This window comes from Mesoplodon bidens (genome assembly GCF_964165515.1).
Source record: "Mesoplodon bidens genome assembly, chromosome: 7".
NCBI classification, from domain to species: domain Eukaryota; kingdom Metazoa; phylum Chordata; class Mammalia; order Artiodactyla; family Ziphiidae; genus Mesoplodon; species Mesoplodon bidens.
The window spans coordinates 29,886,891-29,902,074 of NC_138164.1; the positions used below are offsets into that span (position 1 = coordinate 29,886,891).

The window sequence follows — 15,184 nt, forward strand, 5'->3', positions numbered from 1 at the left end:
TAACATCAGATCAGTTTCAGATGTACAACATAATTGTTTGATATTGGCATATGTTGCAAAATGATCTCCACAATATGTCTAGTTAACACCTTTCACCATACATGGATACATTTTTTTCTTCTGATGATAACTTTTAATACCTACTCTCTTATCAACTTTCAAATATACAATATAGTTTCATTAACTAGAGTCACCATGCTATACGTTACATCCCTAGGACTTATTTTATAACTGAAAGTTTGTACCTTTTGACCCCCTTCACTCCTTTCATCCACTCCCCACTCCCTTGCCTCTGGCAACAACTCATCTGTTCTCTGTATCTATGAGCTCAGTTTTTTTGTTTCGTTTTGTTTTAGATTCTACATATGAGTGCCAGAGCAGCTTTATTTGTAACAGCCAGAAACTGAAACAAACAAAATGTTCCTCAATAGGTGAATGGCTAAACAAACTGTAGTATACCCATATTATGAAATTAGCAGGAATTAATTAACTCAGCAATTTAAAGGAATGAACTATTAATACACAACAATTTGGATGGATCTCAAAAATACATTACGCTAACTAAAGAAAAGTGAATCTCAATGCCACACACTATAAGATGCCATGTACATCAGCAGTCCCCAACATTTTTGGCACCAGGGACCGGTTTCGTGGAAGACAACTTTTTCCACAGCCAGGGGTTGAGGGTGTGGTGGGATGGTTCAGGCAGTAATGCGAGCGATGGGGAGCGATGGGGAGCGATGCGGAGTGATGGGGAGCGATGGGGAGCGATGCGGAGCGATGCGGAGCGGTGGGGAGCGATGGGGATCGATGGGGAGCGATGGGGAGCAACGGGGAGCGATGGGGAGTGATTCGGAGTGATGGGGAGCGGTGGGGAGCGATGAGGAGCGATGGGGAGCGGTGGGGTGCGGTGGGGAGCGGTGGGGAGCGGTGGGGAGTGATGGGGAGTGATGGGGAGCAACGGGGAGCGATGGGGAGCGATGGGGAGCGATGGGGAGCGGCACATGAAGCTTCACTTGCCCGCCACTCACCTCCAGCTGTGTGGCCCGGTTTCTAACAGGCTGCAGACCAGTATCAGTCTGCGGCCTGGGGGTTGGGGACCCTTGATGTACATAATATTCTCCAAATGACAAAATTATAGAGATGGAAATCATACTAGTGGGTGCCAGGGTTATGGGATGGTGAGAGGTTGGGCGAAGGGGGCAGCTACAAGAGAGTAGCACAAGGGAGATCTTCGTGATGATGGACCAGTTCCCTATCTTGACGGCACTGGTTGCTAAATGAGTCATGTGACAAAATGACATAGAACAATATACAAACATTGAGCCAATGTCAATTTCCTTGCTTTGATATTGTACCATAATTGTGTAAGATGTAACCACTGGGGGAAACTGAGTGAAACGTTCATGGTCCTCTTTCTCTCTATAGTACAGAGTGAATCTATAGTCTATATTTAGTTTATGAATCTATAATCATTTTTAAATAAAAGGTTTAAAAAACATATATTCATGTTAAATTGAACGTTTAACATTTTATTTATGTGTTGCAAAATAAGTCTTTAGGGCTTCCCTGGTGGCGCAGTGGTTGAGAGTCCACCTGCCGATGCAGGGGACACGGGTTCGTGTCCAGGTCCGTGCCACGTGCCACGGAGCGGCTGGGCCCGTGAGCCATGGCCGCTGGGCTTGCACGTCCAGAGCCTGTGCTCTGCAACAGGAGAGGCCGCAACAGTGAGACCCACGTACCGCAAAAAAAAAAAAAAAAAAAAAAACTTAAAGACACACTAAGTGAGATAAAAGCAAGGCTAAGAATGATGTATTAAAATGGTGTGCTCCTATTTATTTTTTCTTTTGGAAGGGCCATATATGCATATATAAATGCTTACATAGTCATAGAAATTTCCTAAGTGATAGTCAAGAAATTAATAACAGAGGCTGCCCCTGGGCAGGAGAGAGATTGGGGTAAGAGACACTTTGAAAAGTGAAAAGGGGCCGTATTAATAATTCTACAGTGACAACAGGCACTGACAGGACAAAAATGGGAAAATCAGAGTTTATGGTCACTGATCGTATGCACTCAACAAATGTCAATAATTGTTATTTTCTTTTTTCTTCCGTATATTTTTATCTATTTTCTACAAGAAAATATTTATGGTAACAGGACTAAGTTCGTTTTATTAACCCTTCTTCTGAAAAAAAAAATTAAGTTAGTTTTAAAACGTTGTTAAGCCCCTCAAATATATGATAGGACATCACTTAAAACACCTCTAATTTACTCAGCGGTCAACAATCCAAATGCCTAGTGGGCCAGTCAGGTAAGGTAGATGTGTGAATTGGGTCATGTGTAGTATTTAGGAAATGGCTGAGACTGTGACAAACTGGAAAGAACTCCAAGACAAAGCACCCAAATGCAAATGTTTATAAGACTCAGCCTGGGCCAGAAAAACACAGCAATGTCCTGCCAGTGCCCACTAGTGACCCCATCCATGTCTGCTCGCTAAGGCATCCTGTTCCACTGAAGACAAGTCTAATTACTAGAAAGTTCTTTATGCTGAAGTGACATTTACCTGTGGTGATTTCTCCCTATTAATCCTAGTTCTGAGCATTTCCTTCATAATGAGAATTGTGGACCTGGTTTCACAATAAGTTAATTGGACTTGTTGGCATCCAATTAAGATCTAGTTCCTTCACTAAGTGCTCAGAGCTGCCTACAGGTGGACAATGTAACTCAAGTTTGTCCTCACACAAACCAGGGTAAATGCAAACTCTGTCATTTAACAGATCTAATACATTGAAAAAGTGATTCAACCTTTACTTATCTTCCTATTCAAAATGAGGATAATAAAAACGGCCAATTTGCAGAGTTGCTGTGAAGATTAAATATGGAAACGTTAAAATGCCAAGTAGATGTCAAAGAAAATGCCTCCTCCTGTCAGAAAACAATTGTGACAGAGGTTACTTTGGAGCTTATTGTTCAACTTACGTGGATTTTGTGAGAGTGGAAAATATGCAGATTTTCAGAGTAATTCCATAGCCAGGGATCCAAGATTGAGCTTCCTCTCTTCCCAATCTACCAGGCATGTTTCCTCATTTCGCCACTAGATGGCAGTTGCTTCCCAGAGCATTTGAGCTCCAAGGAAGTAAAATCTCCAAAGCTTATCCAAGGCTCTCATTCATGTTACAAATCAGGTCTAGAGCCACACCAAGTAACAGGATGTCTATCCTCTCAAGGAGAATTTGTTTCACTCAGTAACCAAGAAATTCAGAGCCCGTTCCTGAAATTCAACGGGGGAAGAGGTGATGGTCCAGAAGAGCAATTTATTACTCACGCACGCAGCTAACCTGGATTTGCTCCTGCCACAGGGCCTTTGCACTTGGCTGTGCCATCTTCCTGGATCCTCTTCCCACAGGCATTTGTATAGCGTACCCCTTTCTGTATTTACTTACTAGCTCACAGCACCCATAACCTAAGTCCCAGGACAGCTGGGGCTGTGTTTTGTTCCTTACAGCATCCCCAACCTCAATAACTGTGCCTAGTACATACTAATAAACATTTGCCCAATAAATACCTGTCAAGAGAAGCTTAAATGAATACCTAAGTTCTCAAAAGTTGCTCATCCACTAGCTAAAATAACACTCTTTCTCTTTTCCTTAAGAAAGCAAATCCAGATGCCAGAGAAGGAGAGAGACTCTGTCTAGCCAGCCGAGGACTGAATGTGGCCATGGTCCCCAACCCTCACCTGTGGAAATCACATCTCATCTCCTACATTGCTTGAGCCTCCGGTGACCATGGCAAGGCTAATAAACTGACCTGAGGTAATGGGGGAAAGTCAGGAATGATCCTTTTCTTTCCTTATCAGTAACATGGCTTTTAATAGTCATTCTGGACAAAAAGCAATTGCCAAATCCCAATACTCCTTTGTTTTGTCTTTTATCCACACCTCTATTTTATAGGTGCCACAAACTCAAACAAATCCATTCTCTTCTCCCACAAACTGTCCCCGATAATGGCACCCCAGTCACAGGACTTCAGCTCATTGCTCTCCTTGGACACCACATGTAACTGTCACCCCCTAATAATCCTACCTCAAGCCTCTACACTCCTCTTTCCCATTCTTACTGCCATCACCCAGGGCCCTCGTTTCCCTGGGCTGTCACAAAAGGCTATTGGACAAAATGCACAGCTCTATGACCTGCTCAAAACTTCTTATGGACCCTTTAAGATCAGCTTATTTCATCTCCTTTGTGAAGCCTTCTCTCTCCCTGCCTCTCTGAGTAGAATTGACCCTCTGTTCCATGTGTCTCCACTTGTTTCATGTAGATTTCTCTCATGGTGTCTATCCCTCTTTATTGCAATGTATTTTTACCAGCTCTTTCTCACTAGAGTAACATGAGGGCTGGGCCATATTTTATTCATTTGTTTGTTATTGCAGCAGATGAAGGAGCAAGGTAAAAACCCACCAGACCAAACAAATGAAGAGGAAATAGGCTGTCTACCTGAAAAAGAATTCAGAGCAATAATGGTACAGATTATACAAAATATTGGAAATTGAATGGAGAAAATACAAGAAACGTTTAACAATGACCTAGAAGAACTAAAGAGCAAAAAAAGAAAACAAAAACAAATGAGGAACAACACAATAAAGGAAATTTAAAATTCTCTAGAAGAACTCAGTAGCAGGACAACTCAGACAGAAGAACGGATAAGTGACCTGGAAGATAAAATCGTGGAAATCACTACTGCAGAGCAGAATAAAGAAAAACGATTGAAGAGAATTGAGTACAGACTCACAGACGTCTGGGACAACATGAAAGACACCAAATTCGAATTATAGGAATAACAGAAGAAGAACAGGGAAAGAAAGGGACTGAGAAAATATTTGAAGAGATTATAGTGGAAAACCTCCCTACTATGGAAAGGAAATGATTAATCAAGTCCAGGCTGGGTAGAGAGTCCCATACAGGATAAATCCAAGGAGAAACATGGCAAGACACACATTAATGAAGCTATCAAAAATTAAATACAAAGAAAATATATTAAAAGTAGCAAGGGAAAAACAACAAATAACATACAAGGGAATCCCCATAAGGTTAACAGCTTATCTTTCAGCAGAAGTTCTGCAAGTGAGAAGGGAGTGTCAGGACATATTTAGAGTGATGAAAGGGGAAAAGCTACAACCAAGACTACTCTACCCAGCAAGGATCTCCTTCAGATTCGACGGAGAAATTAAAATCTTTACAGACAAGCAAAGGCTAAGAGAATTCAGCACCACCAAACCAGCATTACAACAAATGCTAAAAGAGCTTCTCTAGGCAGGAAACACAAGACAAGGGAAAGGCCTACAATAACAATCTCAAAACAATGGAGAAAATGGTAATAGGAACATACATATCAATGATTACCTTAAATTTAAATGGATTAAATGCTCCAACCAAAAGACATAGACTGGCTGAAAGGATACAAAAACAAGACCTGTACATGTACTGTCTACAAGAGACCCACTTCAGACCTAGGGACACATACAGACTGAAAGTGAGAGGATGGAAAAAGGTATTCCATGCAAATGGAAATGAAGAGAAAGCTGGAGTAGCAATTCTCATATCAGATAAAATAGACTTTAAAACAAACACTATTACAGGAGACAAACAAGGACACTACATAATGATTAAGGGATCAATCCAAGAAGAAGATATAACAATTGTAAATATTTATGCATCCAGTACAGAAGCACCTCAATACATAAGGCAAATGCTAACAGCCATAAAAGGGGAAATGGACAGTAACAAAATCATAATAGGGGACTTTAACACCTCACATTCACCAATGGACAGATCATCCAAACTGAAAATAAATAAGGAAACACAAGCCTTAAATGACACATTCGTCTTCAAGGAATTCATGGGAAAGACTCTGACAAGTACAGGTTTCTGGTAACTGACTATACTGCTGAACTGAATGAATAAGCATTTTCAGAGCTCTAATGGAAAACTGATGAATTCATAAAAGTGCTAACAAAAGGTCAAGATTAAAAAAAATTAATTACATGGGACTGAGTGAACTGATGAGGATGATTATAATTTTTGTGACTTTCTGTTTGAATAAAAAACAAATCCCACGAGGACTCAGAGGCAAAAAATATACAAATCAATTTTCACTGCAAAGTAAAGGAGCTGTTACAGTGGAGGATTACTGGACTGAATGTCAATATTATGACATAGTAGGAGTGTGTTTCGTGTTTGGTATTTGCACTCATTGTTGTATTTTTTGTGTTCATCCATTTACAATGCTTGGTGTCAGTTTATTTATCTCTTGAAAAAATAAAATAAAGTGTGTGTGTTTGTGAAAAAAGAAATGACACATTAAACAAGATGGACTTAATTGATATTTATTGGACATTCCATCCAAAAACAGCAGTATACACTTTCTTCTCAAGTGCTCACGGAACATTCTCCAGGATAGATCATATCTTGGGTCACAAATCAAGCCTGGTAAATTTAAGAGAATTGAAATCGTATCAAGTGTCTTTTCCGACCACAACACTAGGAAACTAGATATCCATTACAGGAAAAAGTCTGTCAAAAATACAAACACATGGAGGCTAAACAATACACTACTTAATAACCAAGAGATCACTGAAGAAATGAAAGAGGAAATCAAAAAATAACAAGAACCAAATGACAATGAAAACACGACCAACCAAAACCTACAGGATGCAGCAAAAGCAGTTCTAAGAGGGAAGGCTAGAGCAGTACAATCCTCCCTCAAGAAACAAGAAACATTTCAAATAAACAACCTAACCTTACACTTAAAGCAATTAGAGGAAGTAGAACAAAGATAACCCAAAGTTAGCTGAAGAAATCATAAAGATCAGAGCAGGAATAAGTGAGAAAGAAATGAAGGAAACGATAGCAAAGATCAACAAAAGTAAAAGCTGGTTCTTTTAGAAGATAAAAAAAATTGATAAACCACTACCCAGACTCATCAAGAAAAAAAAAGGGAGAAGACTCAAATCCATAGAATTAGAAATGAAATAGGAGAAGTAACGACTGACACTGCAGAAATGCAAAGGATCATGAGAGATTACTACAAGCAACTATATGCCAATACAATGGAAAACCTGGAAGAAATGGACAAATTCTGAGAAAAGTACAACCTTCCGAGACTGAACCAGGATGAAATAGAAAATATAAGCCGGCCAATCACAAGCATTGAAATTGAAACTGTGATTAAAAATCTTCCAACAAACAAAAGCCCAGGACCAGATGGCTTCACAGGCAAATTCTATCAAACATTCAGAAAAGAGCTAACACCTAGCCTTCTCAAACTCTTCCAAAATATAGCAGAGGGAAGAACACTCCCAAACTCATTCTACAAGGCCACCATCATCCTGATACCAAAACCAGACAAAGATGCCACAAAAAAAGAAAACTACAGGCCAATATCATTGATGAACATAGATGCAGAAATCCTCAACAAAATACTAGCAAACAGAATCCAAGAGCACATTAAAAGGATCATACACCATGATCAAGTGGGGTTTATCCCAGGAATGCAAGGGTTCTTCAATATATGCAAATCAATCCATGTGATACACCATATTAACTAACTGAAGGAGAAAAACCATACGATCATCTCAATAGATGCAGAAAAAGCTTTTGATTAAATTCAACACCCATTTATGAGAAAACCCTCCAGAAAGTAGGCATAGAGGGAACTCAACATAACACAGGCCATATCTGACAAACCCACAGCCAACATCGTTCTCAATGTTGAAAAACTGAAACCATTTCCACTAAGATCAGGAACACGACAAGGTTGCCCACTCTCACGACTGTTATTCAACATAGTTTTGGAAGTTTTAGCCACAGCAGTCAGAGATGAAAAAGAAATAAAAGCAATACAAATCAGAAAAGAAGTAGTAAAAGTGTCAGGGTTTGCAGATGACATGATTCTATACCTAGAGAATCCTAAAGAAGGTACCAGAAAACTACTAGAGCTAATCAATGAATCTGGTAAAGTAGCAGGCTACAAAATTAATGCACAGAAATCTCTTGCATTCCTATACACTAACAACAGAAGATCAGAAAGAGAAATTAGGGGAACATTCCCATTTGCCATTGCAACAAAAAGCATAAAACACCTAGGAATAAACCTACCTAAGGAGACAAAAGACCTGTATGCAGAAAACTATAAGACACTGATGAAAGAAATTAAAGATGAAACAAACAGATGGAGAGATATGCCATGTTTGTGAATTGGAAGAATCAACATTGTGAAAATGACTACACTACCCAAAGCAATCTACAGATTCAATGTAATTCTTATCATACTACCAATGGCATTTTTCACAGAACTAGAACAAAACAATTCACAATTTGTATGGAAACACAAAAGACCCCGAATAGCCAAAGCAGTCTTGAGAATGAAAAATGGAGCTGGAGGAATCAGGCTCCTGGACTTCAGGCTGTACTACAAAGCTACAGTCATCAAGGCAGTATGGTAGTGGCACAAAAACAGAAATATAGATCAGTGGAACAGGATAGAAAGCCCAGAGATAAACCCACGCACATCTGGTCACCTTATCTTTGATAAAGGAGGCAAGAATATACAGTGGAGAAACGACAGCCTCTTCAATAAGTGGTGCTGGGAAAACTGGACAGCTACATGTAAAAGAATGAAATTAGAACACTCCCTAACACCATACACAAAAATAAACTCAAAATGGATTAAAGACCTAAATGTAAGGCCACACACTTTCAAACTCTTAGAGGAAAACACAGGCAGAACACTCTATGACATACATCACAGCAAGATCCTTTTTGACCCACCTCCTAGAGACATGGAAATAAAAACAAAAATAAACAAATGGGACCTCATGAAACTTAGCAGCTTTTGCATAGCAAAGGAAACCATAAACAAGATGGAAAGACAACCCTCAGAATGGGAGAAAATATTTGCCAATGTAGCAACTGACAAAGGATTAATCTCCAAAATCAAAATCAAATAAACAAACGACCCAATGCAAAAATGGGCAGAAGGCCTAAATAGACATTTCTCCAAAGATATGCAGATTGCCAACAAACACATGAAAGCATGCTCAACATCACTAATCATAAGAGAAATGCAAATCAACACTACAATGAGGTACGACCTCACACCGGTCAGAATGGCCAGCATCAAAACACCTACAAACAATGCTGGAGCGGGTGTGGAGAAAAGGGAACCCTCTTGCTCTCTTGGTGGGAATGTAAACTGATACAGCCACTATGGAGAACAGTATGGAGGTTCCTTAAGAAACTAAAAATAGAACTACGATATGACCCAGCAATCCCACTACTGGACATATACCCTGAGAAAACCATAATTCAAAAAGCGTCACGTGGCACTGTGACGTTCCCAGGGAGGAACGAAGCGTAAGCAGCGCAGGGCATTGTGGGAGGGGGATCGTTTCACACGGCTCCATTACAGCGCTGCCCGCTGCCTCCATGGTTTCCCTTCCCTCCCCATTACCGCCTCCCGTCCCTAAGTCCCAGCGGGAAGGCTGGGCCTAGGATTGGGGAGGCCGGAGTGAAAGGAGGAAAGCGGAAAAGGGAGAAAGGGGAGAAGTGAGGAGGAAGGGTGAGTCGGGAAGGGTTAGTGGTAGAGGCTAACGTGCGAAGCGCGCAAGCCCAGCGGACGGACTGACGGACGCGCCTGTGCTTCTGCTGCTGCGGCTGCGGCACCCGCCCGAGTCACGTCGAAGCAGCGGCGGCCGGCGGCGGCGGCGGCGGCGGCAGCGGAAACAAGAGGGGAGCAATGGCGGCCGACAGCCGAGAGGAGAAAGATATAGAACTTACTGTTCTAGATGCTATTGTGTCTGAAATACCAGAACAGGATGATGAACTCTCTAATCCAGAGAGTGAACCAGATAAAAATGAGGAAAAGGGTTCAAAAAGAAAAAGGGACCGAATGGAATCTACTGACACAAAGCAACAAAAGCCTTCTGTTCTTTCAAGACAATTGATTTCTAAGCCACTGAGCTCATCAGTCAGCAATAACAAAAGAATGGTTAGTACAGAAGGAAAGCCAGTCACAGAGTATAAAAATGAGGACTATCAAAGATCTGAAAGATACAAACGTCTAGAAGCTGATGGGAAGATTCGTTTGTCAAGTAGTGCCTCCAGAGAACCTTATAAGAGTCAACCTGAGAAAACAGGTCTGCGGAAAAGGGATCCTGAAAGGAGGGTCAAATCCCTTACACCAGACGGTTCTGAGAGAATTGGGCTTGAAGTGGACAGACGTGCAAGCAGATCCAGCCAGTCTTCTAAGGAGGAAGTGAACTCTGAAGAACATGCCTCTGACCATGAGACTGGCAGCAGTGGTTCTTCGGATGAGCAAGGCAACAACACTGAGAATGAGGAGGAAGGGGTGCAAGATGTGGAGGAAGATGAAGAGGTGGATGACGATGGAGAGGAGGAAGAGGAGGAAGAAGAAGAGGAAGAGGAGGAGGAGGAGGAAGAAAAAGAGGAAGAGAAGGAGGAGGGGGAAGAGGAGGAGGGGGAAGAGGAGGAGGAGGAGGGGGAAGAAGAATATGAACAGGATGAGAGAGACCAGAAGGAAGAGGGAAATGATTATGACACCCGAAGGGAGGCTATCGACTCTCTTTCCTTCACGGATGGGCCTGTCAGATCTGGTTCAGGAACAGATGGATCAGAGGAGAAAAAGAAGGAAAGGAAGAGAGCTAGAGGCGTATCTCCTATTGTTTTTGATACAAGTGGAGGCTCTGCATCAGAGTCATATGCAGGTTCAGAAAAGAAGCACGCGAAATTACAATCTGCCGTTCATGTTGTCCGAAAAGATCAAACCAGTAAACTCAAATATGTCCTACAGGATGCGAGATTTTTTCTCATAGAGAGTAACAGCCATGAGAATGTGTCCCTTGCCAAAGCTAAGGGTGTATGGTCTACACTGCCAGTAAATGAGAAGAAATTAAATGCTGCATTCAGATCTGCAAGGAGTGTTATCTTAATATTTTCTGTGAGAGACAGTGGAAAACTTCAAGGATTTGCAAGACTTTCTTCAGAATCACACCATGGAGGATCTCCTATACATTGGGTACTTCCAGCAGGAATGAACGCTAAAATGCTGGGAGGTGTCTTTAAAATTGACTGGATTTGCAGGCGTGAATTACCCTTCACTAAGTCGGCTCATCTCACCAATCCTTGGAATGGACATAAGCCAGTAAACATCGCACGTGATGGACAGGAAATTGAACCTGAATGTGGAAACCAGCTTTGTCTTCTATTTCCCCCTGATGAAAGTATTGACTTGCATCAGGTCGTTCTTAAAATCCCTCACAAGAGAAGAATGCATTCTCAGCCCCAGTCAAGAGATCGTCCATCCCGTCGAGAACCAGTCCGGGATGTGGGAAGGCGTCGACCAGAAGATTATGATATTCATAACAGCAGAAAGAAAGCAAGGATTGACTATGCCCCTGAGTTTCATCAGACACCAGGGTATTTAAAGGATCCACGATACCAGGAAGTAGATAGACGGTTTTCAGGAGTTCCCCGAGATGTGTTTTTAAATGGGTCCTACAATGATTATTTGAGGGAATTTCATAACCTGGGACCACCAGCACCTCGGCGAGGAATGACTCCTTATCCTGGAATGGAACAACCTCCACACCATCAGCACCATGCTCCACCTCCTCAAGCTCATCCCCCCTACTCAGGACATCACCCAGTACCACATGAAGCAAGATACAGAGATAAACGACTACATGATTATGATATGAGGGTGGATGATTTCCTTCGTCGAACACAAGCTGTTGTCACTGGTCGGAGAAGTAGACCTCGTGAAAGAGATCGGGAGCGAGAGCGAGATCGCCCTAGAGATAACAGAAGAGACAGAGAACGAGATAGAGGACGTGATAGAGAACGAGAAAGAGAGCGATTATGTGACCGGGACAGAGACCGAGGGGAGAGAGGTCGATATAGAAGATAATGTGCTTTTGGAAGCACCGATTCTTTAAAAATAAAAAGAATCTTGTATTTTTCTTGTTGTGTGTGTTTACAAGTAGTAAAATTATTTTCAACTGTCTACTTGAAGTTCATTGTGTAGAAGGATTTATTATGACCCGCTTTGTTCCAAGCATGCAGTATCATAAGAACTGGAAAAACTCAAATCCTCCAAAAAATGCACAGTTGACAATTTGAGTTGAGACCTTTATTGTGGCAGAATGGAACAGTCCAAGAATGTAGATATTGATTCAGTCTCCATAAATGTTCATCTACATATAATATGTTCATCCTAGAGTTTTTTGTTTGTTTGCTTCCTTTCTTTTGCATCTTGATGGATGACTGCCACAATATTTTGCTTTGATGTATTTCTAAATGTAGGTGCACACGGTTCAGTAAAATTAATGCTGCTATCAAGTATGCAAACACTGAAATATGATGGTTTGACTGTAAGGCAGTGCTGTAAGCAGCCTCTTGGTTTCTCCTTTTCCTTTTTTTAATCTTAAAAAAAGTCACTTTTTATGTTTCTTCCATCTTCAATGATGAGAGCAATATTAAGACGTTGCTATCTAATTTTTAGTCTTTTTACATAAAAAAATTCCTATGTTCAGTAGCATGGTTGATGCTATTGTTTAGCCTTCCCCTCCAAACTGTATACATTGGCTTGGAATGTTCACAACTTGCATGTGTGGCAGCGGAAGATAATTCCCATATTCTACATTGCTACTGTTTTGTATAAAATAAATTGGTAAAGATTGACAAAAAAAAAAAAAAAAAAGAGTCACGTACCACAATAACCATTGCAGCACTATTTACAATAGCCAGGACATGGAAACAATCTAAGTGTCGATAGACAGATGAATGGATAAAGAAGATGTGACTCATATGTACAATGAAATATTACTCAGCCATTGAGTTATCTGTAGTGAGGTGGATGGACCTGGAGACTGTCATACATAGTGAAGTAAGTCAGAAAGAGAAAAACAAATACCGTATGCTAACACATAAAAATGGCATCTTAAAAAAAAAAAAAAGGTTCTGATGTACATAGGTTCAGGACAGGAATAAAGAAGCCGAAGTAGAGAATGGACTTGAGGACACAGGGAGGGGGAAGGGTAAGCTAGGACGAAGTGAGAGAGTGGCATCGAAATATATACACTACCAAATGTATAATAGTTAGTGGGAAGCAGCCACATAGCACAGGGAGATCAGCTCAGTGTTTTGTGACCACCTAGAGGGGTGGGATAGGGAGGGATGGAGGGAGACGCAAGCGGGACGGGATACGGGGATACATGTATACATATAGCTGATTCACTTTGTTATACAGCAGAAAATAACACAACATTGTAAACAATTATACTCCAACAAAGAGGTTTAAAAAAATTTTTAAAGACCATAATGAGATATCACTACATCTATTAGGACAGCTAAAATGAAAAATAGTGACAATAACAAATGCTGGCATAATGGAGAATCTGATCTCTCATATATTGCTAGTGAGAATGTAAAATGGTACACTTGGGAAATCAGTTTGGCAGTTTTGTTAAATTAATGAAACATACATTTATACAACCCAACCATTTCACTCCTTGGTATTTACACCAAAGATTTTGGTGCAGATTTTCAGAGTAATTCCATAGCCAGGGATCCAAGACTGAGCTTCCTCTCTTCCCAATCTACCAGGCATGTTTCCTCATTTCGCCACTAGATGGCAGTTGCTTCCCAGAGCATTTGAGCTCCAAGGAAGTAAAATCTCCAAAGCTTATCCAAGGCTCTCATTCATGTTACAAATCAGGTCTAGAGCCACACCAAGTAACAGGATGTCTATCCTCTCAAGGAGAATTTGTTTCACTCAGTAACCAAGAAATTCAGAGCCCGTTCCTGAAATTCAACGGGGGAAGAGGTGATGGTCCAGAAGAGCAATTTATTACTCACGCACGCAGCTAACCTGGATTTGCTCCTGCCACAGGGCCTTTGCACTTGGCTGTGCCATCTTCCTGGATCCTCTTCCCACAGGCATTTGTATAGCGTACCCCTTTCTGTATTTACTTACTAGCTCACAGCACCCATAACCTAAGTCCCAGGACAGCTGGGGCTGTGTTTTGTTCCTTACAGCATCCCCAACCTCAATAACTGTGCCTAGTACATACTAATAAACATTTGCCCAATAAATACCTGTCAAGAGAAGCTTAAATGAATACCTAAGTTCTCAAAAGTTGCTCATCCACTAGCGAAAATAACACTCTTTCTCTTTTCCTTAAGAAAGCAAATCCAGATGCCAGAGAAGGAGAGAGACTCTGTCTAGCCAGCCGAGGACTGAATGTGGCCATGGTCCCCAACCCTCACCTGTGGAAATCACATCTCATCTCCTACATTGCTTGAGCCTCCGGTGACCATGGCAAGGCTAATAAACTGACCTGAGGTAATGGGGGAAAGTCAGGAATGATCCTTTTCTTTCCTTATCAGTAACATGGCTTTTAATAGTCATTCTGGACAAAAAGCTATTGCCAAAACCCAATACTCCTTTGTTTTGTCTTTTATCCACACCTCTATTTTATAGGTGCCACAAACTCAAACAAATCCATTCTCTTCTCCCACAAACTGTCCCCGATAATGGCACCCCAGTCACAGGACTTCAGCTCATTGCTCTCCTTGGACACCACATGTAACTGTCACCCCCTAATAATCCTACCTCAAGCCTCTACACTCCTCTTTCCCATTCTTACTGCCATCACCCAGGGCCCTCGTTTCCCTGGGCTGTCACAAAAGGCTATTGGACAAAATGCACAGCTCTATGACCTGCTCAAAACTTTCTATGGGCCATTTAATATCAGCGTATTTCATCTCCTTTGTGAAGCCTTCTCTCTTCCTGCTTCTCTGAGTAGAATTGACCCTCTGTTCCATGTGTCTCCACTTGTTTCATGTAGATTTCTCTTATGGTATCTATCCCTCTTTATTGCAATGCATTTTTACCAGCTGTTTCTCACTAGAGTAACATGAGGGTTGGGCCATATTTTATTCATTTGTCTATTATTGTTTTTTTATGCCCAGCACCTAAAAATGCATCTGCAACATACTGATGGCCATAATGGGTCCCCACTACCTGCCAAATAAACCCCAACCTCTTGTCCTATCATTCAAGGGCACCAGTATGTCGCTTAATTGTTTCCCCACATGTCCCATCCACT

The 15,184-nt window shown here is 41.3% G+C and overlaps 1 protein-coding gene and 1 long non-coding RNA gene across 2 annotated transcripts in view; one reads left to right on the forward strand and one right to left on the reverse strand.

Annotated features, from left to right (window-relative positions):
- The window catches only part of LOC308619776, a 279,938-nt gene that overhangs the window by 68,694 nt on the left and 196,060 nt on the right, over nucleotides 1-15,184 (reverse strand). The window lies entirely within an intron of this gene.
- Nucleotides 8,369-12,283, forward strand: LOC308619766 (YTH domain-containing protein 1-like). The gene has a single exon (XM_081238893.1). It carries the CDS (start codon nucleotides 9,793-9,795, stop codon nucleotides 11,980-11,982), a length of 2,190 nt encoding a protein of 729 aa, XP_081095019.1. The 5' UTR covers nucleotides 8,369-9,792; the 3' UTR covers nucleotides 11,983-12,283.